Source organism: Puntigrus tetrazona, chromosome 5 (assembly GCF_018831695.1).
Source record: "Puntigrus tetrazona isolate hp1 chromosome 5, ASM1883169v1, whole genome shotgun sequence".
Taxonomy (NCBI): domain Eukaryota; kingdom Metazoa; phylum Chordata; class Actinopteri; order Cypriniformes; family Cyprinidae; genus Puntigrus; species Puntigrus tetrazona.
This window is the reverse complement of record NC_056703.1, coordinates 19,993,581-20,019,152: the sequence shown is the minus strand read 5'-3', so window position 1 is coordinate 20,019,152 and position 25,572 is coordinate 19,993,581. Positions and strand designations below refer to the sequence as shown.

The window sequence follows — 25,572 nt, the reverse complement described above, 5'->3', positions numbered from 1 at the left end:
GGAAGCTGACCCCGCCGAGAAGAACTACGCCGCGGTAGAGAAGGAGGCCCTAGCCGTCAAGTGGGCAGTCCTGGAACTGCGGTACTACCTCCTGGGCGGCGGTTCACCCTACTTACCGACCACGCACCCCTACAGTGGATGGCCAGGGCTGGAGACACGAACGCCAGGGTGACCGCTGGTTCCTCGCGCTCCAGGACTTCCACTTTGACGCGTGCAACACCGCTGGGACAGCCAACGCCAACGCCGGCGGCCTATCACGGATGTGGTCGGCTTTTGCAGGTCTGTCAGGGGTCACTCCCCACCCACCCCAAATTTCCCGTTACTACGTTCTGCTTTATCCACCAGGACCAGGACAGCGCTTGGGGGAGTGTGACGAAGGCGTCGAGGACGGATCAGCGTTGCCCTGGGAACAAACCAGGAACACCTTCACCAGCCACTCAACGAAGGATTCGCCACACCTGGAGCTCATCAGCCGCGGGCCAGATAAGCCCGGCCAGGCGGCGGCTTCAGTGAGCCACGAGACTCCGGGTTGCACACTAACTTGTTGTCTTTCTCTTTATCTCCCAGAAGCCTCACCGTGACGCGAGCCTACCTGAGCTAATTCCCGATTGCCTCACCGTGGACTCCCTCACCACTCCGAGCACTGGAACGCACTGAAGACAACGCTCCGCTGCACTCACCGGACTCACCGCTACACTTCCCCGGCGCTTTGCTGCATTCCCGCACGCCTCGAACTCACGCGCACCTTCTGTGTATTATCTAATAAATACACCCTCCGGGGTTTCACTGCACCTGTTTCTCTTGTGCTTCCTCTGCCTCGCCACAATATAAATAAAGATACAAATCGCCCTTTGGGGATTAAAGAAGGTACAAAGGTGTCCCTTTGACATACTTTTGTACACCTAAAGGCACATTTTTTCTTCCTTTATTCATTTTTGGACAGCATCAAAATTTAAGCGATATAAAACAAATAAAACTGTAATTTTACCACTTGTCCGCTGAAGCCTTGTTTCCCCGGCGGGCCTTCAGGACCCTGCAAAAAGGGGACAGAACGCAAGACAGTCACCAACGATTTTCCATTGCAGCAACCAAATCAAATTATTCTTTATTCTGTTTGATCAAACCAAAACTAAGTATTTTGGAAAGGTTTCGAGACATCCTTCAATGCACTCTGTTTCCAGCATTGTAAGGTTGATAAAAAATGTTGTGCTGACAATTTAGATGTGTTTCATATGTTGTTTTGTTCTGTGGTAGGGAAAATGCAATGCATGCCAGCATGGAGGAAGTACTTTTTGAAACGTAGTATAGTATTACTACACTGCTTTCAACACACACCATTCCCTTCATTTTGACATCTCACGAGGACAAAATTGCAAACAATTACTAAGCAAAGATCTCAATATTAGCTGCCAGTAAAGATCAATATCAAATGAATCAGATGCAACCCCAATTGTGCTTATAAGCAATAATGAAAACAAGAAAACAGTAATGTCTTTGGTCCCAAAAGGTGACTATAAACGATGAAAGTTCATGACTATTTTCATATAATGAAGATATTGTGCCATAACTTAGGTCTACAAGAATCATTGCTGAATATTTCACCTTCATTCCCACCACTCCTTTGTCTCCACCTGGTCCGTCTGGTCCCGTTGCACCCTGTGTAGAGAGGTGCAACTGGCATTATGAAGGAAACACATATGGGTGTAAAAAAAAAATGTAAAAAAAATAGCGAAACAGCAGAGGGCACACTTGTACAAACAAAGACATCAATGGTGATACTCTGGGAACAAGTTTACTATTATCACCTAATTAACAGATATGAAGTATAGCATTAGTCAAAGTTTGACAAACCGATATGACAACTCATTAAGAGTAATTTGTTTGACTTATGGTCTTAAATGAGTCGAATATCCAGCTCACCAGGGGAGAAAACCTGAATGAATGCAGCTTTAAAGACTTCTGTGAAACATTAGCCTTTCACATCATGGAAGTTTGGTTACAGTAGAATGGAAAGCTGCCATTATATTTCCATTGTGATGATTCATAAGCCTTATGAAAAATGTAGAGCCACAGCTGGGTGATCTCTGACTTTGAGGGATTTCTTTGTCTGGAAGGTGGAAACAGTGATCAATGGGGATATTATGACGGCTGCAACTGCTGTGGGTCCTGCAGAAGAACAGACGCTGGGTGCTCTTCTGACAGAACGTGCTTTTGAGGGCCAGTGCAACACTGCTGCCTCTGTTCTACTGATCTGATGTCATTCGGGAAACCTTTGACCTTTCAGGAGCTAATGACAACATTTGAACTGATTGGAATCAGGCCTGGACAGAAAAGGAGATCAAAATAAAACATAATTTATGTTGCCTTTCAGTGGCAATGGTTTGAAGATTTTCAACAAAACTTGAGTAGCTGAATTTGAGAAGAATTTTTTGGTAAAACTTTATTTTAAAGTGCCTTTGCTACACATTACATGTACTTTCTATTATAACAACAATAAATTACACTTAATTACTTGCAAGTAAGCCTAAGCCAATCCCTAACCCTAATAGTAAGTGCGTGTAGTTAATTAATATAACTCAGTACACTGTAACAAGGACACTTTAAAATAAAGTGTAACCAATATTAGAATTCTATGCTGATATAGTTACTTTTGTTTTAAATTGGTTAAACATATATTTTTTTGTCCCACTAGCTTCACCAAATTGAACTGTAAAACTTGGATTCCTTAATATCTCTGATATTGGTTAGAAAACTGAAATAACTAAAGTGCACATTATTGGTAGTCTATGTTGCTGTGTTAAGCTGATCGTAATGCTCAGCAGTTGTTATTTACAATAAAATTAGCAACATTTACAATTAAACTAAACTGCATGTACAAAATACAACAGTGATAGTGAATCCAGAGTATTCCACTTGCATAAATTGAATTAAAAAAGCAAAAACACCTAATGTGCTTTCTTTCATCATTTTATAGAAACTATATTGTAGAAAAGGTACATTACCATCTTGCAGTGTTGCAATTACAGCTTCCTAAATCCCAAATACAAACTTTAAAGGAGGACTTGAATGTCTTGAATTTAACTTGATCTGACAGCATATCCCATTAACTTTTATCTCCAATATCAATATTTCAAACTATTTTTAATTTGTCTGTGAGGTGAGAAGACTTTCTTCTCCTCAATAAATTACATGAATATTGGTCTCTAAAGAGCAGTGAGATAAATGGATCAGTCTGTGGGAACTAACAGTACCGAGCATTCTGAAAATGACGAGCCTCAAATCCCAGACCTCCACGTTCTCCATCAGCGGTAATTCAGTCCTAACTGACGTTCATCTTTTGTTTGTTGAAGGATTAATGTTTCATTTGTAATGGTGAATTAAGTTTATGAAATGTGTATTTGTGATGTGAGTAAAGTTAATATGTAAGTGCTGAAATTTCTGATAGGAACCTAGAAAGCTATTAGAGATTGTATTAACACATTATACCACATGAACTTGTGTGAGATTCATTAAGAGTAAAGCCTCAATGCACATGTCCACACTAAATCATAGTGGACCCTAATAACTGTCCTAATGAGTGTTCCTGTTCTTACTGTGAACAATATATCAATGCAGGTCATCGCAAAGAAATGGAAACAAAGTTTAAACAAACTAAAATAATAATACTCAAATGTTCTTTTTATGTAGACTCCGCAAGCTATTGAATAAGGTTAACCTAAAACCAATAATGTAATAATAAAGCCAGTTTTCAGAACTAATCAATTTCTGAAGGATAAAATCAACCAATCCTGCATTGAATCTGGTTCCTCTTTGAAATATGTCACATCACAGAAGTAAAATTGTCATATTTGAAAGAAGTTTTGAGTGTTCGCTGAGAATCATCATAAATCTGACATTGACATAATCCAATCTCCAAGTTTGGGACTTTCCCGTCAGTGCTTAAAGGTTGAACTCTTTAGCTACCCCCACAGGTTCCCATTACCCATAACATCCATAACCTATGACACACGCTAAAACTTGATTTTTACAAGAAATCCAAAATTCTCCAAGCTGCTCATGAGCATTACCACTTCTCCACAGCTGATGAGAGTCTGTCCTTTGTTTGCCCTCAACTCCCGTGGCTTGCTTTGATTTGGAGCAGATCCCTGTGGGTGGCACTGATTCCTTCATTGTGATAGCACTGTTTCATTTCCAAAGAAGTCTAACTGCAGCTGGACTTTATTTTTATAGTTTAAAAAAAAAACCATAATTGTGACCTTGGACCACAAAACCAGTCATAATGGTCTATTTTATTTTAAATTTAATTTAGGTTTATACATTATCTGAAAGCTGATTAAATAAGCTTTCCATTGATGTATGGTTTGTTATGATAGGATGTCCTTGGAAGCTTTGATAAATATGGCAGGAAATTTACAAAATATCTACATGGAACATGAAACTTAATATTCTAATGATTTTTGGCATAAAAGAAAAAGTTTTTATAGGTGTATTACGGTAGGGAAAGCCTTGGTGCAAGTCCCTAATGAGTTACAGGATTTGCCAGGTCTGCCGAGCTTGAAAAAAAGGTATTCTTGGATAAGGTTAGGGACAGGTTTAGTGTTAAGGGTAGGTTAAAATTAACAGCAAAGTGTTAATTCTGTCAGGGAACGTTAGTCAAGCCTGTGTCAGCTGACTCCTATCTACTTATAGGAATATGACACCTAAGCATTCATATATATATAAGGTCCATCAGTACTATCAGTAGTCTTCTCGTTGTACTACAGCTAATTAAATAGTGAATTCGGCAGGCAGAAACATCATCACCAGGAATCAAAAATTTAGAAAGCGCAATTTGTTTTACCAATGGACCTTAACTTCGATTCATTTAAGTGCATTAAGAATATGTGGTTCAACGCTTTCATTATAAGCTTACTGGTTCGGAAGTGACCAAGTTCATGCATAGCTACAGGGCTTCACGAGTATGTGACAGACTCAAGAACAGTTCTTCTTCAGCCCCAAGAAGGATCAAGAGATAAACTTCTTGCTCGAGAGAGGCCTTTTATGATATGTTTGCATATGGGGAGGATAACTTGGACGGAAGTGCTGTACAGCGGCAAGGACATAAAAACACAGCTTACAAGACCTATTTACTAATGGCAAACTGCATCCGCATGGCTAATTCTGTTCTTGTATCAGACACTCTGTTTTCTCTAGTCTTATTGGGAACATGCTTGTCTTAAGAACAAGCATGTTCTTAATACGACCATGAGCTTAAGTCGTGGCTGTATGATTGGGATCATGCTTGTCCCAGAGCTATCCGGGTAGCATTAGAGCATGCTTGCTCTAAAGCAGGAGTGCCCAATCCTGCTCCTGGCGATCAACAATTATCGAAATTAAAAGCAGGTGTATATGATTTGACTTGGATCTAAACTTTTTTGCAGGACAGTCAAACGCCACGAGCAGGGTTGGGCACCCCTGGTCAAAAGGCTGCAGTCACTGGGATCATGCTTGTCCCAGAGCTATCCAGGTAATGTTAGAGCATGCTTGCTCTAAAGTTTCTAGTGATCTTGAAGACCTTGATTAGCTGGATCAGGTGTGTTTGAGCTAAACTGTGCAGAGCTGTGGTCCTCCAGGCATTAAGTTTGAGACCAGTGATCTAAAGGCTGCAGCCATTGGAAACATGCTTTTCTCAAAGCTATCCAGGTAGTATCAGAGCATGCTTACTGTAATCATTGGGAACAGGCTTGTTCCTGAGCTGCCTGGGCATCATCAAGAAAATTTGGGTTGATAACATACTGTTTTGGTCTATTTATTCCCTAGTAATCAGCAGCATTACAGTCACTCCATGCCAGTGGAGCTTGATATGTTATTGCAGTGCCTCTACTGTGGGTTTTGGGGGATACCTTTCAGCTCAGTTGGACATTTTAGAGTTTTGAATCTGGTTGTTGTCTCTCAGAGAAGATTAATTCTCTACAACTGATTAAGGTTTTGTGGTCCAGGGTCACATTTAATGTATTTGTGATTGTGCAATTTTTTTATTTGTGCTAGATTGGTCCTAAAGTTATGTTTTTGAGCTTTGCAGACATTATCATCATTGTGGGGATTATCATGACATTTGCGGGGATAAAATGAAAGAACAGGAAATTTGAACGTAAAAGTGATGTGTAATTTTAGAATTTTAATTAGTTTTTAATGGTAATGTAATCAGAGCTGATGTGAAGATACCATCTGTCAAGCTCTTCTGCCATGATACTGTCACTGACTGTAAATATAAAGGAAATATAGCCCAGTATAGCTTCCAGTAACCACTACATTAGCAGGATGCAAACCTATCCAAAGATGACAGAGCTATATGCCAATGCAAAACTCATTACAAGCCTAAGCAAACTTGAATGGCCTCCACTAAGAAAAGAGTCTTGAGTATACAGTGATAACTATCTAGATAGATTACAAAAAAAGTTAATGGTTATAGTTGTGAAATTAAAACTTTTGCTGACGAGCATAGCTTGAACATTATACTGTTTTCTTATAAAAATGTTTTACTTTTAATTCTTGAACATTTTTAATTTCCAACACACATGTTTATGTAAGGACCATCATTACTAATAGTCAAAATGATCAGTTCTTACCCTTATGCCTTTGGGTCCTCTGGTGCCACTGAGGCCCCTAGACCCAGGAGGCCCCTAGAAACACAGAAACACAGAGTCCTGAATCAGGCAGCCGGACAACGTTCCCTGAGAAATTCAGTTAGAGCTGGCAAGAGTCTCTGGCAGGCAAACAAACATCACTTGACCCGATTACAACTTCAGGGTGAAAGCTCTGTCCTTCAAAGGCTGGTGTTTATGTTTGTACTGCGCAGCACTTTTTGCCCTGCTCACAGGGTCATACGAGTGCCTTCAAATGGTATTTCCTGCCAAAGTCTTGGATGACATCATCATTTGTGCGAAAAGAGCAAAGAAGCACAAGGAGTTGTCAGGTTTCATTTGGTACGACGCTAAGTACACTAGTGTCTATTATCAGTGTGCATGAACAGCTCTAATGATAGAATGTCATCTGGATTTACCTAGAAAGATTCAGACCTGCTGACTGCACAAAATTTGGAAATTACAACAAAAACGTAAGACACAAAACAGAGAAGATTTGTGCCGATGTTAGTTTTTGCAGAGACTCTTGGCCAGGGATAAATTAAGTCAGTTTATATATATTGAATACATAACATTGACTTACTGGTGTACCTTCTGGTCCAGATGGGCCTCTCTCACCCGGGGCCCCAGGGTGTCCCTAAAACATCAATCATGGGCACATCATTATAGAACAATCTCTATTGCAAGAAAGAATCTCTAAAAAGAGATTATTGTTTAGTTTCAACTGTACTACTGTACACCATTGCAAGTAAACTTGGTGGTGTGGTATTTTAAAGTAGCCCTATTATGGGTAATGAGAGGTTTATATTTTGGTTTTGGAAAATTCCCAACAACAGATTGACGTGTGTGCAAGGTCAAAAAACACTTTTGTTGTCTTATGATATGTATTAATTTTTTATCTTAATTTGGCTACTCAATGACTCCCAAATGATTCGCTCAGCAATAAATTTTTCCACACCTAGTGGCACCTAATGGCAAAGAATGAATATGCATTTTCATTCAGATTAACGCGTAAAGACCAAGAAGTGGGCGGACAATATACTAAAGTTTTATTTTGATGTCAACATGAAATGGTGTGGGATTCCATTTGGTGTGTCCATTTGTAAATTCTGTAGGTCTAGCTTCCGGTCTCATTCTACTTCCAACTACTTTTAGCTATACAAAAAAATTAGTTTTCCTGCTTGATACAGAAAATTGGTGTGTCCTACCATATTGTTTTAATGTATTACATTATGAACACACTGGATTGTAGTGCAAACAGTTTTATTGTTTACTGCATATTGTTTTTCTTCTCGTTAATTACCTGTAGTGGCTAATGCCCTGGAAGTCTCAACCATAGGCTTAAATCGGCATTGAAGAAAAAGGTGGATAAACAGTGCCCTTTCAGATGTAAAACTTTTCAGGATGTTTGCATTCATTTAGAGCTGTGTTTCACACTGCTTGAAAGGTATTAATTACTATTAACTGCACATTTTTGCAGCATAGAAGAAAGAGCTCTTATGAGAATGATGCAGAAAACTACACTGAGAACAACTCTTATCTTGTTTGTTTGCATGTGCTCATAATGAAGACTACTTTTTTGGATTGCCACGGGCAACAGATACATACAGTTTTAAGTGTTCTAGGAATTATTGAAACACTGAAATTATGACAAAACGTTTTGGACAGACTGGAAGGTTGCTTTGTAGTGGCTTGAATTTGGTTTCAACTTTGACATTATTCCCAAACCACTTTGCGCAGCAAATGGCTACAATTTCCTCATGTCATTGAAAAGGAAATGACTGTTGCAGTGGTCTAGCTGATTATCTCATGAATGGAAAATGGCTGATGAGGCATTTTCCCACATACTACTACTTTCCAACCATTGTAGCTGTGAGCCGTTTGAGTTATAGTGACTGCTCAAGGTTAAGTGGGTATTAGAGTTCCCCTGAGAGCAGAGACGAGATCCAGACTTACTCCTTACCATCGCTCCCTTTTCTCCAGGTGGCCCGGGCAGACCCATCTCACCACGATCTCCCTGAGAGCACAAGAAACACATCTGAGCCAAACAACACAGCAGAAGATAACACTAACATCTTGGAAAGACAACATTGACCATGAAACAAAACCAACATAAATGTCTGATGATTGATTTAAAACACATGCCATATATAAACAGGACCCAAGATTAATCTGAATTTAACATGATTACACATGGCAGAATGCTGTGAAACTGAATGCTGACCTTTTCTCCAGGAAACCCCACCTCACCGACAGGTCCGACAAAACCAATAAGACCCTATGTTGCACAAAGAAATAAGGGAAAAGAAAAATCAAAAATGATTAACTCCAGATTAAAATGCATATAAATATTTACAAAAGTATATGAAAAATCCTTTACCCTCTCACCAAGCATCCCAGGATTTCCAGGAAATCCAGGCTCGCCCTACAGCAAAGGGATAAGATATACAATTCAAAAACTCCTTTAAATGATATTGTATTCATTTAACAACGTAATGTACTATAATAAAGATAGGGGACAGGAAAAATTGAAAGGTGTTTCTTCAACTATGACACTATACAGAGACAACAGTGTCTGTGAAGAGCTTGAGATGAAATAAAACACATGTCGTGTGTGAGAACAAGAAAAATTAAGGGCAAATCATAACATCATAATATCTGATTTGTGTTTTACTTCCATTCAAGTTCTAATTTAGTCCAAAAATGCGTACAAATTTTATTTGATTGTATTAATAATACATTATGTTTTTCAACACATTATTAAAAACAAATTATTGACAATATTAAAATGTCATCACAGAATGCTGTTAATGTCTTTTTACTGTAAAATATTTACAGATTATTTGGGCAATGCTGAATATTTGGTAATTAATGAATACTGAAATAAATACAGTAAAAATAAAAATAACTTTCATAGTCATACTTCAAAATAACCACTTGCTGGACAAAGGAACTAATTATCTATATCATATTGTTTTAGAAAGATCATATTGAGTGTGAGTATCAAATGATTAACCAGATTTTGATGAGCATTTATTTGTCTCCATCTGTGCATTATTATAGTATTACACTTCTGTTACAGAGCTTTGATCATAAACTAAACATTTCAATATCTTTTAAGACATTATTGGGAGATACAGAGTAACAACAGATATCAACTCCACTGATAATTCAAAAGCGTCATTTTAGACCTGGTAATGGAGGCTTAAACAATTTACAGCAGACTAATGCAGTTATAAATAATTAATAATGAGGTTATTAGAGAAAAAAGAAGGAGAGGGAGATTAAGCATGTGTGAAATACCTGAAACTGTTCATCTGATTGGCAGCAGTGTCTCTACTAAAAGCCAAACTTTAACTTTATTTGTTTTTATCTTGATGTTTACTATGTTTATTTGCTTGGTCATTGTCATTGTAGGTTTTGGTTCTTTTGTTGATGTAAGCTCTAAGGCCCTTTGTAATAACTGAAATAGTCTGACAAAGTATGTTATGCGGTAAACACATTCCTGGAACAATTATTGCCGCTCGTTTCCCTGAAAATAACGCACCATGGAACGTTTGTCAACAAATCAGATTCAAGCATTCAACAGCCCTGTAATATCTGATTTACATTACCAGCTATCAGAATTTAATCTTATATCCGTTTATCGGCAGCTGCACCACACTGGATATATTATGGGCCTCTGAATAAAACAGAGGTCTTTATGAACTATGCTTTATGAGTTATCAAGTGAAAAAAAACACATTTTAACAAAAATGTTTTCATACATTAGGCTTTATATGGTAAGCATGGTGTGATGTGATGAAATGGTGGTGGACGTTTTCATTAAGAATAGATAACTTTTAATGAAAAATATTGAGGTTAAATGGATGGATGGATGGACTAAAGATTTTCCATTGGGCCAAACTTGGCCAAATAGTTGAAGAAACACATTTAATGAAAAACTGGAGTCTAAAAAATAGTGGCCTTTTGGCTGTCATGAATTCTTACCTTCATTCCCTCCTCCCCTGGATTCCCAGGGAAACCCTTCCTCCCAGGTCTGCCCTAAACAGAAAGCAGAAATGACCCATAGTACTGGACCCCCAGTCCTCTAAATCTACTCCCTGACATCTCATTATCCCCTGGGACCAATCTCCTCCGTTCACCAATATATGAGCGAGAGCGCAGCTACATTAAATGATTCAGGAACAGATGCATCACCTTCAGTCTCACAAACACAGTGAAGAATACTCAGAAGTGTTTATGTTGGAGCTCGGATAGATATCCCCTGGTCATCTATTAGCTAATGTCTGACCCTTTTGCCTCATTAGCTAAATTATCCACACTGGCCTCACTTGGACAGGCTCTACAAAACTGTGGGATTTTTGGCACTGTTTGTACATGAGAAAGTGGGTTAAATGCAATGAGCTGTTAACTTGAATCCATCTCTTGTTGTCAGGTACAGACAGCTGTTGCATGATAGGCTTTGGCATTAGAACAGAATATTATTTACTACATTTAATACCTTCATTGCTGAATAAGTGTGTAGTCTGGATGCTGTTGTGAAATTGGTTTGGAAGAGTGGTTTGGGAGATTGTTGTATTTGGAGGTTTTTAAAACTAACACATTACAAAAGGCCTTGTTGTCTATTACTGTATTACACTAAATGCTCAACTTTAACACAACAAAATGATAAAATTGCAGGAACTAGCACCAATGACAGGAAGTCTCTGGTCAGAAGCCGTGAGGTCCCTTAGTATGTTGTTAGCCAAGACAATGCGATTGCTAAGATGTCTAATTCAAGTTTAATTTAAGATATCCAAGGGGTAATTCAAGAAAGTACTCACCTCTAGTCCTGGAGCCCCTGGTGGTCCTACTGGGCCCTGATCTCCCTGTGGTTTAAAACAGCGGCGTTACTATTTTAGAAGCAATAAGCATCTACAAAACTATACTGATTAGCATTTTGACCTTTTTTTATATGCAAACAAAAACAAAAGCCTATACTACAATACAACAGATTCAAATAAGCTTCTAAGCTATGTGTTATATGAATGAATATGGATGTTAGAATAGATTCATTCAAAATGTGTTGTTGCTTATTCTTTGCCATATACATTTTATTTTCAATGCCAGGTAACACAGAATAGCTCTAACTAATTGGTCTTGATAATTTGATTTGATTTTGGTAAAGTCCATCCAATATGTTAATAACATGCATGCTCATAAGCAACTAGTTAATAGTGAGAACTGGTCCCTATACTAACGTGTTACCAAGTTCTAGCATATCTAGTTGTTGTATGCATTAATGTGTCACCTATTTTATGTGTGGATTTTTTTTTTTTATCTGTAATATATCATAGAAAAATATCATACAGCAATGGAATCTTATGGCTGTATAAGACTCCAGGTCTTGATGGGTTTACTAAGGGATTTTACTTGAGTGCATAAAAAACCTTGCTGTGTAAGAATGTATGCCAAACATGGATATTTGGCATTACCCAAAGGCAAATATTTATTAATTATAGTTACAACTGGACCTATTAGAAGTTGTTTTTGTGACTACAAATTGCTTCCTTGTATATACCAACAGACTTACAAATGCATTTGCAGCACAAAGTAACTTTTTATGGGTTTTAATTGACACACACAGATATACACAGAGGATTATTATCATATAAACTTGCCTATATTAAACACTGTTTATAACTATATGCAGATACTGTATATAGTTGTACACTCAGATTTACCTCTATTAATTCAGGATTAATTCCAAAACCAAAGAAGCTGTCTGGATCTTACCTCAAGTCCTGTAACTCCTGTAGGGCCCGGAATCCCTCTTGTTCCTGCATTCCCCTGCAAAAATAAAACAGTAGCATATTTGCCCCCATTTTACAATTTAGGACCTAATTGCAAATTTTTTAAAGCTAAAAGAGGATTCACACCTTTGGGCCATCAGCACCATTTTGTCCTGGTGGTCCAAAATCCCCTGGAAAACCCTAAGTAAAGGTAACAACATTACATTTATTATACTTTATCTAAGAAGACTCCCTCAGCTAAACAACTTCTCTCTCTGAAAGCTATTGGAGGACCGTGTGAGCTTTCTATACAACTGCAAATTAATATCCATCTCTCTGCGGTTATATTAAATGAACACAAAATGAAGGAACTACAAGTGCACTGTGAAGTCTGTGCACTTATGTGCAGCTGAAAGCCTTTTTTTGCTCTATTACTATATTTTGGTCTATACTATATTTTCTGTGAATTTGTGCATGTTTACAGGAGAACTGAACTGCAGTAAGAATTTAATCGTATAAAAGTTGAGCGATTGTGTAGGGTAAAACAAGAAACCATTAGTTTAAAATGTACACAAGACAACGACCTTTTGTCTTTTGCAATTTGGCCTGAAATGAAAGCACCATTACCTTAGGGCCAGATGGGCCTGGCAAACCGTCTGGGCCTCGATCTCCAGGTTGCCCCTGGAAGACAAACATTTTGCTATAATTTACATTTTTGTCAAATCAGAACTATAGATTTAATATTACACATCCAGGTAAAACACAACGAAATAACCCTAATAATAAAAAAGTTTTCTGAATTAACCTGAGGTCCTGGCTTTCCTCGAATTCCTGGTAAACCTGATGAGCCCTGATTACCCTGGAAATTTCAGTTAATTATATGTACATTGCTAAAAACCAAAATAAGCACATAAATACAAATACAAATGCATGCACACAAACACATTTTTTGAAGTTATAAACACAGATTAATGCAGCATGATTAACAAAAAAATGCTGTCTTTCGATTTCAAAATTCACAATTAATTTATTGTTGAGGTTTTTTTGTAATGAGTTTCTAAGGGAATTTTATTTCTACGCTACTTTTTTTATTCAACAGTTTTTTATATTGCTCACTGAATACATCAAAAGAAAAGTTGTTATCTGAAATACCTTGTCACCTTGGAATCCAGGTTCTCCCGGTTCACCTGGAAACCCGACTTCACCCTGTCGACAGAGATAAAACAGCGTCAAAACATCGCTCTCTTTAAGTCAGGATGTCCCAGCAGTTCAATCACAGCAATAATCCAGTTACTACAAATGCTATATCTATCTCTGTATCTATCTTAAAATGCGTCTGTAACTGTAAACATGGAGATAACAAACTAACAAAGACTAAACATTTCTTCCTATTATTAATAATTCAAAAAATACTAAAGCATTTTTTATCTTCCTTGGTGAAAGTTGTTGAGAGTATAAATAAAATAAAAATGTTTTGTAACATACACGTCTTTAATGTCACTTTTGATGAATGTAATGCATATTTGATGAATAAAATTATGAACTGCTTTTAAAAAATTCTTACTGACCCTAAACCTTTGAACTTTGTGTGTTTTAGCATGTTACAGCTGATCTCAGCCTCTCCTAATAATGGCTCTGTGCAATCAAATACAGAAGAAGCAAAAGCTTATAAAGGTTATTCAGATCACCTTATCACCTTTCAGTCCAGGCTCGCCAGGGTTTCCTGGTACTCCCTGCAAGACAGCAGATCATTTTTAAAAAAGAAGAATTGTTTTATGAATTGAAAACCATACATTTTAACCACTAGTTGCTCCTTAAATGCAAACTAAACTAATACTGTGTGTGGCCTAAAGTTATTGTGTGTCAATCTAACTGTTAAAACAATAATTTTAAGTTATTCCAGTGTAGTGCACAAAGACAACTATAAGCAAGCAATTTGTAAGCTAATTTCCTTTGATTTCTCACATCCTGACCAAGCTAGTAGATTGGTGTGTTTTTCTTGTTTTAGAGGGGTTTTGGCTACTTTTTAGACTGGGAGACCAGCCAAACCATCCTAAATCAATAAGACCAGCAAATCCCTTTAGCGTAATTTGAAATAGTCTTTTCAGCATGGATGTTCATAACAATTTCAATGTAATCACCTTTGGTCCTATTAATCCAGGAAGACCCACAATTCCAACAAGACCCATATCACCCTGCCATGAAATATAAAAATGATAAACAAGTATAATAATGTACAATGCATGCATTATATTCACAGGAAAAAAACTGAAAACAGAAAGCATCTATACTGGGAAGGCAAAAACCACAGCCAGAAGGTTCACTGTTAATAATTGAAGGTTTGTTTACTCACAATAAAACCAGGGATGCCAACGGGACCTGGGGCACCCATCTCCCCCTGTAAGAAACAGAGAGCAGATACTGAGCATTACTGGCACAACGTTTGCTCTGAGGACGCTGGAGAAAGTTGGGGGAGATGAAACCTCTGTTCCCTGATATCAAGCTAATCTGTTGCCTGCATCTACCCCTCAGTGAGCCAATGAAAGAGACATGCTGTTGAGTACAGAGAGGTGCTTGTTGTGTGGCGTGCCTGGCCCGCTGCTACCTGCCATACCTACTTCCTCTCTCAGCAGCAGGCCAAAAAAATCCCCTGTGTATTTTTCGCTTTCCTTGTTCTTTGAAAGCGAGCAGATAGATGTTACGGGGTCGGCTGCTCTTGCTGAGTGACCGCTGATGAATAAAAAGGACTGAGGTGAAGGCGTGCGTGTCCTCTATGTTTGCGATATGGTTAGGGTTACAGTACAGAAGGGAATCAGGCGGACAGGCTAATGCTACGCTACGCTAAACACTAACACTACGCTAAAGCTACCGCCTACTCAGCATTGAAAGGCTATATACTTGCTATATGCCACTGAGATGGGCAGGAGGCAAGATACTTAATGAATAAATTTGTACAGTACAACGTTTTTTAAACAAAACAACATTTTATTTGGAAAGTGCACCATCTTGTAACATGCAGAGAATTGATGAATAATAATGTTTTTGTTTTCTTTCCTAAATCAGCTTAAACCAGCAACCCAGCTTCAAGACGTATCTAACCAGCATATGCTGTTTTTTAGTAGGGTTGTGCACAAAAAGTATTTTCATAACTTCATAAAATTACGGTTGAACCAATGACGTCACATGGACAATTTTAAAGATGTCCTTATTACCTTTTTGGGCCTTTTAGCTACAATCAATGCTGACAGGCTAGCATGTCAGAACAAATGCCAATCCTGAGTCTATATGCATGAAAGAATGCATTTCTGTGTTGAACTGTTGAACTGTAGCCAACGAAGGGACCGATTCAAGATTGGCAGATACAGGATTGGTTGTAACCCACTGTTCTTTTTGGATATGATGAAATAAGCGCCATCAAATCCAGATTTCATATTGGTTGGAGGGTCAGGCTCTATTGTGTCCTTCACCCGGTAAAGCATTCCTGAACGTAATCCTCAGATCAACCTTGCTGCTAACCAGCGTAATATGAATTGCGTATATGAATTCTCTTCCTATGGGCTCTGTGAGTTTGTAGGTGCTTTATAACTGTGGTGCAGTCCAGGGCGCCTGTTACCATAGTCTCCACTGTCTAATACTCAAGGTAAAAAAATTCTCAGTTTTTAACTGTTCCTAACTGGCTTAGCAAAATACCACTAACAAGCTGATTAAATGTGGTTTTGCATTAGAATTTTTTGCTAATAATTTTTGTCAATACACAGTTTATGCCCATACAATGTCAATGCCTAATATGCAAATCAGTGAAAGAAAAATTACTTATTTGAATACTAAGGTACATGGAAACATGAATAAGATGAGAAATTGGGTAAAGAAAATGGTAAAACGATCAGAACTGAAGCAACCCCTGTAATGGCTAAAACAGATATCTGCTGCAGACTCCGGTAGTGACAGATGATTTCCTCATTACCAATATTACTCAATGCTGAGTTGCACACACTAGACTCCCAACTGGCTTGTGTGTGTTATTGTGGTGGCAGAAATCAAAGGTATTTATTAGAGCGGTTTTTGCGTGGCCCGGTCAGCTTGTATAACCGTATGTGCATAACAGTGTATAACAGGCGGGAAAAGGGCATGTAGAGGCTAGAAGACTTTGGGATAATTTTTTCCTGAACATTTCTCTCACTGTGCTGCAATATTCTTATACACTTTACCTTGATAATAAATGTAACCTCAAACAGCTATGTTTAAATCTCTTTTGAGCGTTCGAAAACTGGAGCTCTCCCAGATGGCAGTTGGCCAGGTGGTTGATGTAGCACTACTTACTGGGTTTCCATCAGGTCCTGGTGGTCCTTGCTCCCCAAAACCTCCTTGAAAGCCCTAAGCACACAAATGTGAGAGACGGCAGAGCTTAGCAGAGCGAGACTTGAAGAAACCGCACTTAGACTCAGTGCAGATACCATTTGTGCATTGCTGTTTCCAGTCGCCCACATGGTAAACATTGTCCCTTCACTCTAATCCTGTGCAAACCTCTGTAATACCAGAACTACTCCATAATCATGGGATACTAAAAAACTGAATCCCAAAAAACAGCCACAGGAAAGCAGCAATAGGATAGAATAAGTTCTAACCACCAGTTATATCTCATATACAGCCAACACATTCTAGAAAACTGGGAGACACTGTAGCATTGTTCATTTTACAGAGGTGGTTTTGGATGAGGTATATTAGTGGCTAGAATTGTTTTACCACTTTTGTATTAGTGATTTCTACTGTGGATACTGTAAGATCTGTATTTTCTTTTGCATTTTAGCCACGCACCATAAACTAATAGTAACCAATAACTAATAGTAAACACGTCAGTTTGCACCAAAAATATATTAAGTAGCTCCACTATTTTCAATATTAATAATAATAAGAGCATCCTTTAGCAACTCTAAAGGATCATGTCTGAAGTAATGGCTGCTATAAAAGTCAACTTTGGCATCACAGTAATAAATAATAGTTTAAAACTTAAATAGTAATATAATTTCACAATAATACTCTTAATTTACAGTATTTTTGGATCAAATAACTGCAGTCTTTAAATAAATAAAGTGTAAAAACTGTAGTAAAAGTCACAAATAAAGTAAAAAATACAAAGTAAAAGTAAATACTTTAAAGGATTTTTTTTACATCAGCAATTAGGAATGTACGAATATGGCTGCTGCACTCAAGTTTTGTTTTGTGAAAACAGTGCCTGATGCCGAGTCACAGAAACAAGCTCAGTTCTCATCACTGTCAGGCCTGCAGGAAATTCCATGGCTGAGTGTTTCCTTGCACTGGCAACGACCAGGAGCAGCGAGAGGAGGACCGGCAGGGATTCGCTGACAGCACTGTTTCCCCTCTATCTACTGTTACGTTATATAAGAGGACAAGAGCTATGACGTCGCACTCCACTGTGTGCTAAACGTGTGCTTGTCTTAAGGCCAAAGTCAACACTTGCGCCGTGTGGAGATCTTTTTTTGTCCTCCAACAAGGCAAACAGTGAGTTACGGCTTAGGTGCATGTGCTGCCTATCAAACAGAACTGCAGAGTTAAAGAATTGCTTATTAAGAACAGATGAAGCTGCGCTTGGCGCTGCATTTGTGCTTTGAGTCTAGAAGGAGCTGCACGTAATTGGTAGTTGTTTTGGAAAAAGATGAGCCTGAATACTTAATGTCTAGTTCTTTTGAGAACACCAGCATCATTTTGGTAAATAGAAAATGATTATGGATGTGCAGATGGTTAAAACTTTGTAATCAATTTAGGGGTAATTTAGTATTATTCCTCTAAATGAAATCTGTCTACTGCCAAGACAGTAAAAAAATGATAGTTGCATTATGACTTATGCTATGATTGAGTCTCTCTGTCTGCCTATCTATCAGATTGATACATATGTAATGTAGGCTGCAATGTGGTCGTGATGTTTTTAAAGAAAAAAGTCACAAAATAGATTGTTTGCTTTAAAAAAAGAGCATATAGATATGCTTGTTTTCGTCTTTGAAACGGATTTGGAGTAACTGAGCCTCACCAGGGGATCCTCTGTAGTGAATGGGTGCCATTAGAATCAGATTCCTAACAGCTGACAAAACACAATAATCCACATATAATTCACACGACTCAAGTCTATGAATTACCATTTTGTGAAGCAAGCTGCTTGATTATAATAAATAACTGCATCAAGATGTTTTTAACTTAAAACAGTTGCTTCTGGTTAAAATATATGACTGCTTTTAATTATTACACAGATTTTGGCTTCTCAAGAAACTAATTACTCTAATGTTCTGGGTCACTGTAATGTTTTTATCAGAGGTTTGGACTCTCATTCTGATGGCACCCATTCACTGCAGAGAATCCATTGATGAACCAGTGATGTAATGCTACATTTTTCCAAATCTTTTTTTGATGAAAAAACAAACCCATCTACGTCTTGGATGGTCTGAGGGTGAATGAATTTTCATTTTGGGGTGAACTACTCGAATGTATCCATCCAACTGGCTGTGGAACAGTGGTTAAGAAACCCTGCTTTATGGTTCTAGATAATGAGGGTCATAAAGTCAACGCAAAAAGAATCAAACTCTCTCAAACAGCATAAAGGCACAAATCACTGAACACAGAGGCAAGTCGTTCACAGAGTTTCTCTAGAGAGGATGGTGAAAGAAAACTTTACCGGCCTACCCATCTTGCCCTTCTTCCCAGGAACACCAGGTAAACCCTAAGAGGAGACAGAAGGAGTGCATTGGAAAGACAGGTAAAAAGAAACAGAAATATCAAAATGCACACAATGGAATTAATCAATTATCAATCCCACATGCAACAGACTGTGTGAATGCTGAAAGGTCTTTAGTTTCTGTTCTTCTGGACACAAAAGGGGCTCTCAGATCTCTATGAACTCTGTCCCTCAGGGCCTGAAAATAGGAGACATGATCTGGCTAATCCGCAGCAGGCCATATTCCAGCTCCCGGGGGCTTACATTGCTATTTCCACAAAGTATTGCAGGCCGGAATTCACCAGCTCGAGGTTCCTGAGCAAATATTGTGAGAACTGAGACTAACTACTGTTTTGAAGGGGGATCTCTGTGGTTTTAGTGGAGCGTGCCCCTTTCACCAGGCTTCCTATTCAAAGCAAGTGCTTTCTGGATTTACAAGCCACCATTATAAAGAAGATTGATACATGTAAGGCACAAGTGGAAGTGTGTGGGCTTTGCTCAAGTAATATGTTCTCTAGGGGCATATAAAACCAAGACTATACATCTCCATTATGCCACATCAATGGACTTTTATGCACAACTGTAGTAACAGCTGTTACACTGAAGTTTTTGTTTGTTTTTCACATACAGTTGCACATATATTTTGTTCTGCTAAATTTGTATATCACTTTAATATTTCTATTCAGTTTCAAACTATTTGCTGCACATTTCTTTATTAGCAAAACAACAACACTCACTCTTTCTCCATCAGGTCCCGGGAGACCAAAGACGCCTGGGATTCCAATGAAGCCCTAAAAAAGGGAGTGTAAGAAGACAAGAAATAAACAGAGAGAATTTAGAGTGATATGGCCTGAATATCCCTCGATAAAGAGCAGATTAACTTGCAAAGGTCTTTTGAGGACAGTAGACGCTCGGTGAAGATCTAGGCCTTGAGGCAAGTGTATATGCCCATGGACTGCATGGTGCTGGCTTCCACGATGTAGTCCAAGGGCACATACCCTCACACCAGGGATCACACTGGTATTCGGCAGGATGCCTAAGGTTGGGTCACAAGGTTAATACACATGAATGTACAATAAAATCATGAAAAGAACAAGACAAAGAGTACAATAATAAAAAAACGACATAAAATTGAAAGGCATTAAATATGAAATATTTAAATGAAATAAAACATGATTTAAATATATATGTATTACAAATACATGAACATATTCTTATATACAGCAAATAAAGCAAACTAATAATAAAAATATGTTAGCACTAAGGGAAATAACAAAACAAAGGCTTTGGATTTACATTGCTGCCATATACTTTACAAGACCAAACTGGTTTTAAAATGTTAGTGGAATTATAATATAAAACCCAGCTGACAGCCGTATACTTTCAGAGCTGATGTTCTGAGGTTTTATAATGAAAACAACTCCCAATAACGGATCCTTAAATGTCTACAACCATTTCCTTTTCTGGTGCCTTTCAGAGTTTACAAACTGGAAAAAAAAGTTTTCAGTACCAAAAATGTAGCAGTCCTTACAAAACTTCCTGAACATACTGTAACAGCTCTATCACTTCTAGGCAAATTTATAAGTAGGAGAAAAACAATGAATTCAGAAAACATCTCATATTAACTGAACTTATACATGATGTATCAATACATCAATACATGATGATTCATTTATAGCTAACAGTCTAAATAATTTCTTATTAGAAAAAGAAATATAAAGACAATACAGATACATCAAAACAGGCAATGAGGAAAGTTCTTGTGTTATTTATCCCTTACCCGTACACCTTTTGGTCCCATATTTCCTATAGGCCCTGACAAACCCTACACAAAAAACAAACCAAAAAGAAAAAAAAAGCAATTAAGGTGAGTTATTATGTTGCAATTTTGCAAGTACGCTAATCAAAGCTAAATCTCCATAGTATTGTGTGTATAATATACTATTAAAAAGTGACAGTTTGATAATCGTGAGGAACAGATTGGATTTGGTCCTGAACAGGTGATTTACAAACATGTGTTTGTATGAAATACTTGAGAACAATTGAAATACAATTCTCGCAACATCTCTCGTGCTTTTTATAGCATGTGAAAAAATTTGAATTCTGGCATTTACTCAGTTGACGGTACCCATTGACATCCACAGATTTTCATATTTCATATGAAAGTCAGTGGCCACCGTCAACTTTTTGGTTACTAACATGCTTCAAAATATCTTCTTCCGCGTTGAACAGAAGACAGGTTTGGAACAACCTGAGGGTGAATAAATACCATCATTTTTGGTTGATTCTGTGTAAAGTCCACAAACAAATTCAAAAACATTCCTCGTTGTGAAATGAAAACTATACAACTGGAAACTACCAGAATGTTTAATTGTTTCATTTAATTGTAGTAGTTTCCCTGAATATGTGAATCTGCTAATCTGGAAAAGCGGCTGCTGATCACATTCAGACTTATCAAAAGTGGGAGAATGATCATTTCCGAAGATCGAAGATTTTCCAAAGATCAAATATCATTCACACTTTTGGCACCAAAAAAAGAATTAATTTAGTGCTTGCCTGTTAATTCTAAAAAAAAATGTCAAAATAAGTGGTCATATTTGCAGAGCAAGCAGTTTTAGTCTCCAGTACGAGCTCTGACACTTTATTATTAGTCTCAATATACTCGTGTCGGTGAGTACTGTGCAAGCCAGCAGCACAACAGAAGATTTACTGCACCTGCCTGCCAGGATAACCTTTGGCACCCGGGCTTCCATCCAGTCCTCTTTCTCCCTGTGGAGAGAGGAGAATGAACAGAATATAAGGAGGAAAATATCCATTACTATAAATATGTCATTAGCATTGGAAGCTTTTCTTGTGGAAAGCCATAACAAACAAAAAGAAAGATAAAAAGCACAAAGGAGAGAGAGAGAGGAGTGAACAGCCTTTCTATTAAAACAACATGTTTTTCTTCTGCGTGTCTGTAAATAGTTTCAGTCTTTAATCGTTGCCATTTTTGTCAATATGTCAAAAATAGAGCATGTGTGGCCGACCACAGAATTGAGAAATTATGAAACAAAGATGAAAGCATAAGATATTATTTTTCTACTACTAGTCTATAACTCAACAACTCTAAATTCCAAAAAAATCAGTTCCAGAAATTTTATTATTTTTTAGTCTACAAGTGTCTTTTTAGTTGTGTCCATTGCTAAGCATGCAATTTATTATATATCATGTATATATAATGGGAATAATGACGTAATAAAAATGTAAGCTATTCTGCATAGGGGAAACTCTATCATGTGAATTCTTCCTGATTCATTTCAGAATGATTAGATTTGTGAATGTGAATGGTGGTGAATGTATTGGCACTATCAGGATTTTTACACTGGTTATGTAAAGATCATAGTTTTATCAGTCCTTTAATTCTAAAAAAAAAAGTAAAGGCATAGGAGCTCACTTGATCTCCGGGTTGGCCAGATGGACCAGGATGGCCTTGCTGTCCCTAAACACAGAGAGAGATTGAGCGTTGTGAAAGGATTTAGACACTTCAATTTATAGTTTGTCAAACAAGAGGAGGTAAATTACAGCAAGGATAATGCGCCTTTAAGGGAGTCACTTCTCAAACATTTGCTTAATCATATCCTGGGGGGTTTCCACATACAGGGCCAAAAGAAAATCTATCATAATCTCTAACTTTAGTAATTCTAAAGAAACGTAATCATTTCCCACAAGCAGCTATAAAATGACCATAAGCCGACAGTATGTTCTCATTGCACGAGTAACGTCATTCTTTTCTGACGTAACGAAATGAAAATGTGCTTTTGCATTCGATGTGTCTGCCAGTGAGTCACAAAGTGAAACCAGCATGTACAATCCCAGCGGTTTACAAATGTTCCCAGGATGGAGGGATGGAAAAGTAATAAATGCAGAGAAACATAACAGGTCTCAAAGGGCACATCAACAGATTCCACTCTAACAGCAAAACCACTTCCGAACTAATACCAACTCATTAACGGCTGGGGACAGGCCAATTAGCTCTCATATCAGCCAACAATGACAGGAAGACAACATTTTATGCTTATGTGGTAGCTACCTCTTCGGGTTTTATAGTTTATAGCTCAACTATGTGCTGTAATTGCTTCATTACAAATTTCTCTGAATGCCTAAGATGATCTTTTCCGTGCAATGCAGTATTTAATACAGTATTAAGCACATTTAATACAGTATATTCAGGTTTGGAATCACTCCTCTAATTCTTGGGTAACCTATTACTTGAACAAGAACCAATGAACAAAAACTATTCAATATCGACCTATAGAGCTCTTCAAGGTCCAACAAAACAGGAGCATTCATGGCACTTATTCGTAAGTGTGCTGGGGTACAACTTCAAGAACCTTTCCTTCTACTGAGATTTATAGGGACTGTAAATGTAATGAAGACATCATTGACACCTTCACAGTGAGTGAAAAATCATGTGGTGTTATGTGTCTTGGCTGGGTAATTGGCAGTAACCTTTGGGATTACAATAACAGAGAGGAAACTTCTACTGACTAGAATTCAAGAGGAGAAATGGAAATTTTATGACAAGATTCATCTCTCACACTCCCACACGAGAACATTGTACATATAGAATATTTTTTTCTAACTGCTGAATTTTTTTGTGCAAGGATGCATTAAATTGATCAAATGGTAAATCACAAAGGTAAATCTTAACTGTTAAATAAATGCTTTTTTGTCTATTCATTAAAGAATACTGACAAAATGTATAACGTTTTCCGTAAAAATATTACACAACTGTTTTTTATCACTGATAATAATGAAAAATATTTATTTAGTACCAAGTCAGCATATTAGAATGATTTCTGATGGATCGTGTAAGACTAAAGACTGGAGTAATGATGGTGAAAATTCAGCTTTGCCATTAAAGGAAACAATACATTTTAACACATATTCAAATAGAATGCAATTATTTTGAAATGTAATAACAAAACATTTTTGGACATATAAAAATGCATGCATTCAGTTATATTAGAAATAAAAAGTAATGCCAGAGGTTTTCATGGAACTAAATGTGGGTCTATGAAAAAATAAAACTCAGTCAAACTTTACTTTAGATAAATCTAGATAATAGTGAAAACTGGTCTGTATACTAAAATGCTACATATTGTATATATCTTTATTAGTACGTCAAACAATTTAAAATATAACATTACAATATGATGTCATTTGTTAACTTCAGTTAATGTGTTAACTAACATGAACAAACAACAAAGAATGCAATTATTACACTGTTTATTAATATTTCTTAATGTTAGTTTATGAAAATACAGTTGTTCATTGTTTTTTCATGTTCACAGTGCCTTAACTTGCGTGCAATTTTAATAATGCATTAGTATTAATATTAATAAATTCTGTCGAAATACTGTTCATTATTAGTTCGAGTTTACTAATGCTGTTAATCAACGAACCTTATTGTAAAGTGCTGCCAAATAAATAAATGTTATTCGGTTTGATATTTTCTCATACAATGCAATATCATTTATGCGTTTTTAAGTGTGCTATCAGAATCTGAACACATTTTGTGGCTTCTGTATGTGATTTAGAGCAAACCTTCTTCCCGCAGCTACTGTGTCAGTGCCAACTGTTCCATCAACTGTTTTTAGAGTTTATCTGCGCCTGCTGGGGCAAATCTCTTTACAAAACACTGCTCACTAAAACCTAATTAGTGAGGACTCTTCTGAGCAAACAAAACAAATCATAGTTTGGCACAAGCGATCAAAGACAGGTTAAATGCATACAACACGGGCTTGTGATCTCCACACTGGAACTGAGTGCTCTTCTGTGGAGGACAATGAACAATGCCCTCCCTCCTCCTAAACTATGGAAATATATTGCATAAGGGGAGGGAAGTCCCCGGTGTAGAACTAAGAGTCAGAGTAGGAATGAGAGCCAGGCTTCACTGCCATGAAAAAGAGAATGTTTTTAGCCATTGGTGCTTACGTTTGCACCGTGCATAAACAGAGAACAAATAGATCCCACATGTGTGTGCTAAAGGGGCCGTAATAAAAGAAAGCAACTGTTTCAGTGCATGTATGAAGCTGTGTGTGTGTGGTGGACTTCAGGAATTCAGAAGATAAGGCCTCCATTCTGTGTTTTTTATCAAATTTTGTCGTCATATTTTTATTCAGTTAAACGAACTCCATTATTATTACCTTTTACGCTATCATCATTATTATTAATACTGTACATTTACACTATAACCAATAGATCTGTATGATTATAACAAAGTAATAACAGTCGACAAGTATTGTTTTTTTCTTTTTTTTTACCACATTATTATTGATAATGGTTACACAATAATTACTACATTTCAGACTACTGCTGTTAAAATTTTTTAATTTTGCACTTACTTTTGCATATTTCATATGAATTTATTCATATGTATTTGTTTATTATTAATAATGTTTATTAA

General features: G+C 37.3%; 1 protein-coding gene across 2 annotated transcripts in view; it reads right to left on the bottom strand.

The window, feature by feature from the left end:
• col27a1b (collagen, type XXVII, alpha 1b) overlaps positions 1–25,572 on the bottom strand; it is a 67,804-nt gene that overhangs the window by 16,228 nt on the left and 26,004 nt on the right. For both annotated transcript variants that reach the window (XM_043238756.1, XM_043238757.1), the window contains exons 8-30: positions 22,558–22,602; positions 21,837–21,890; positions 20,902–20,946; positions 19,859–19,912; positions 19,083–19,127; positions 16,718–16,771; positions 14,751–14,795; positions 14,539–14,592; positions 14,086–14,130; positions 13,550–13,603; positions 13,203–13,256; positions 13,025–13,078; positions 12,545–12,598; positions 12,402–12,455; positions 11,450–11,494; positions 10,614–10,667; positions 9,004–9,048; positions 8,848–8,901; positions 8,587–8,640; positions 7,207–7,260; positions 6,609–6,662; positions 1,603–1,656; positions 989–1,033 (exon numbers count right to left, since the gene is read on the bottom strand). In XM_043238756.1, the coding sequence (XP_043094691.1) occupies positions 989–1,033; positions 1,603–1,656; positions 6,609–6,662; positions 7,207–7,260; positions 8,587–8,640; positions 8,848–8,901; positions 9,004–9,048; positions 10,614–10,667; positions 11,450–11,494; positions 12,402–12,455; positions 12,545–12,598; positions 13,025–13,078; positions 13,203–13,256; positions 13,550–13,603; positions 14,086–14,130; positions 14,539–14,592; positions 14,751–14,795; positions 16,718–16,771; positions 19,083–19,127; positions 19,859–19,912; positions 20,902–20,946; positions 21,837–21,890; positions 22,558–22,602 (1,170 nt within the window). The remainder of the gene's footprint in view (positions 1–988; positions 1,034–1,602; positions 1,657–6,608; positions 6,663–7,206; positions 7,261–8,586; positions 8,641–8,847; positions 8,902–9,003; positions 9,049–10,613; positions 10,668–11,449; positions 11,495–12,401; positions 12,456–12,544; positions 12,599–13,024; positions 13,079–13,202; positions 13,257–13,549; positions 13,604–14,085; positions 14,131–14,538; positions 14,593–14,750; positions 14,796–16,717; positions 16,772–19,082; positions 19,128–19,858; positions 19,913–20,901; positions 20,947–21,836; positions 21,891–22,557; positions 22,603–25,572) is intronic.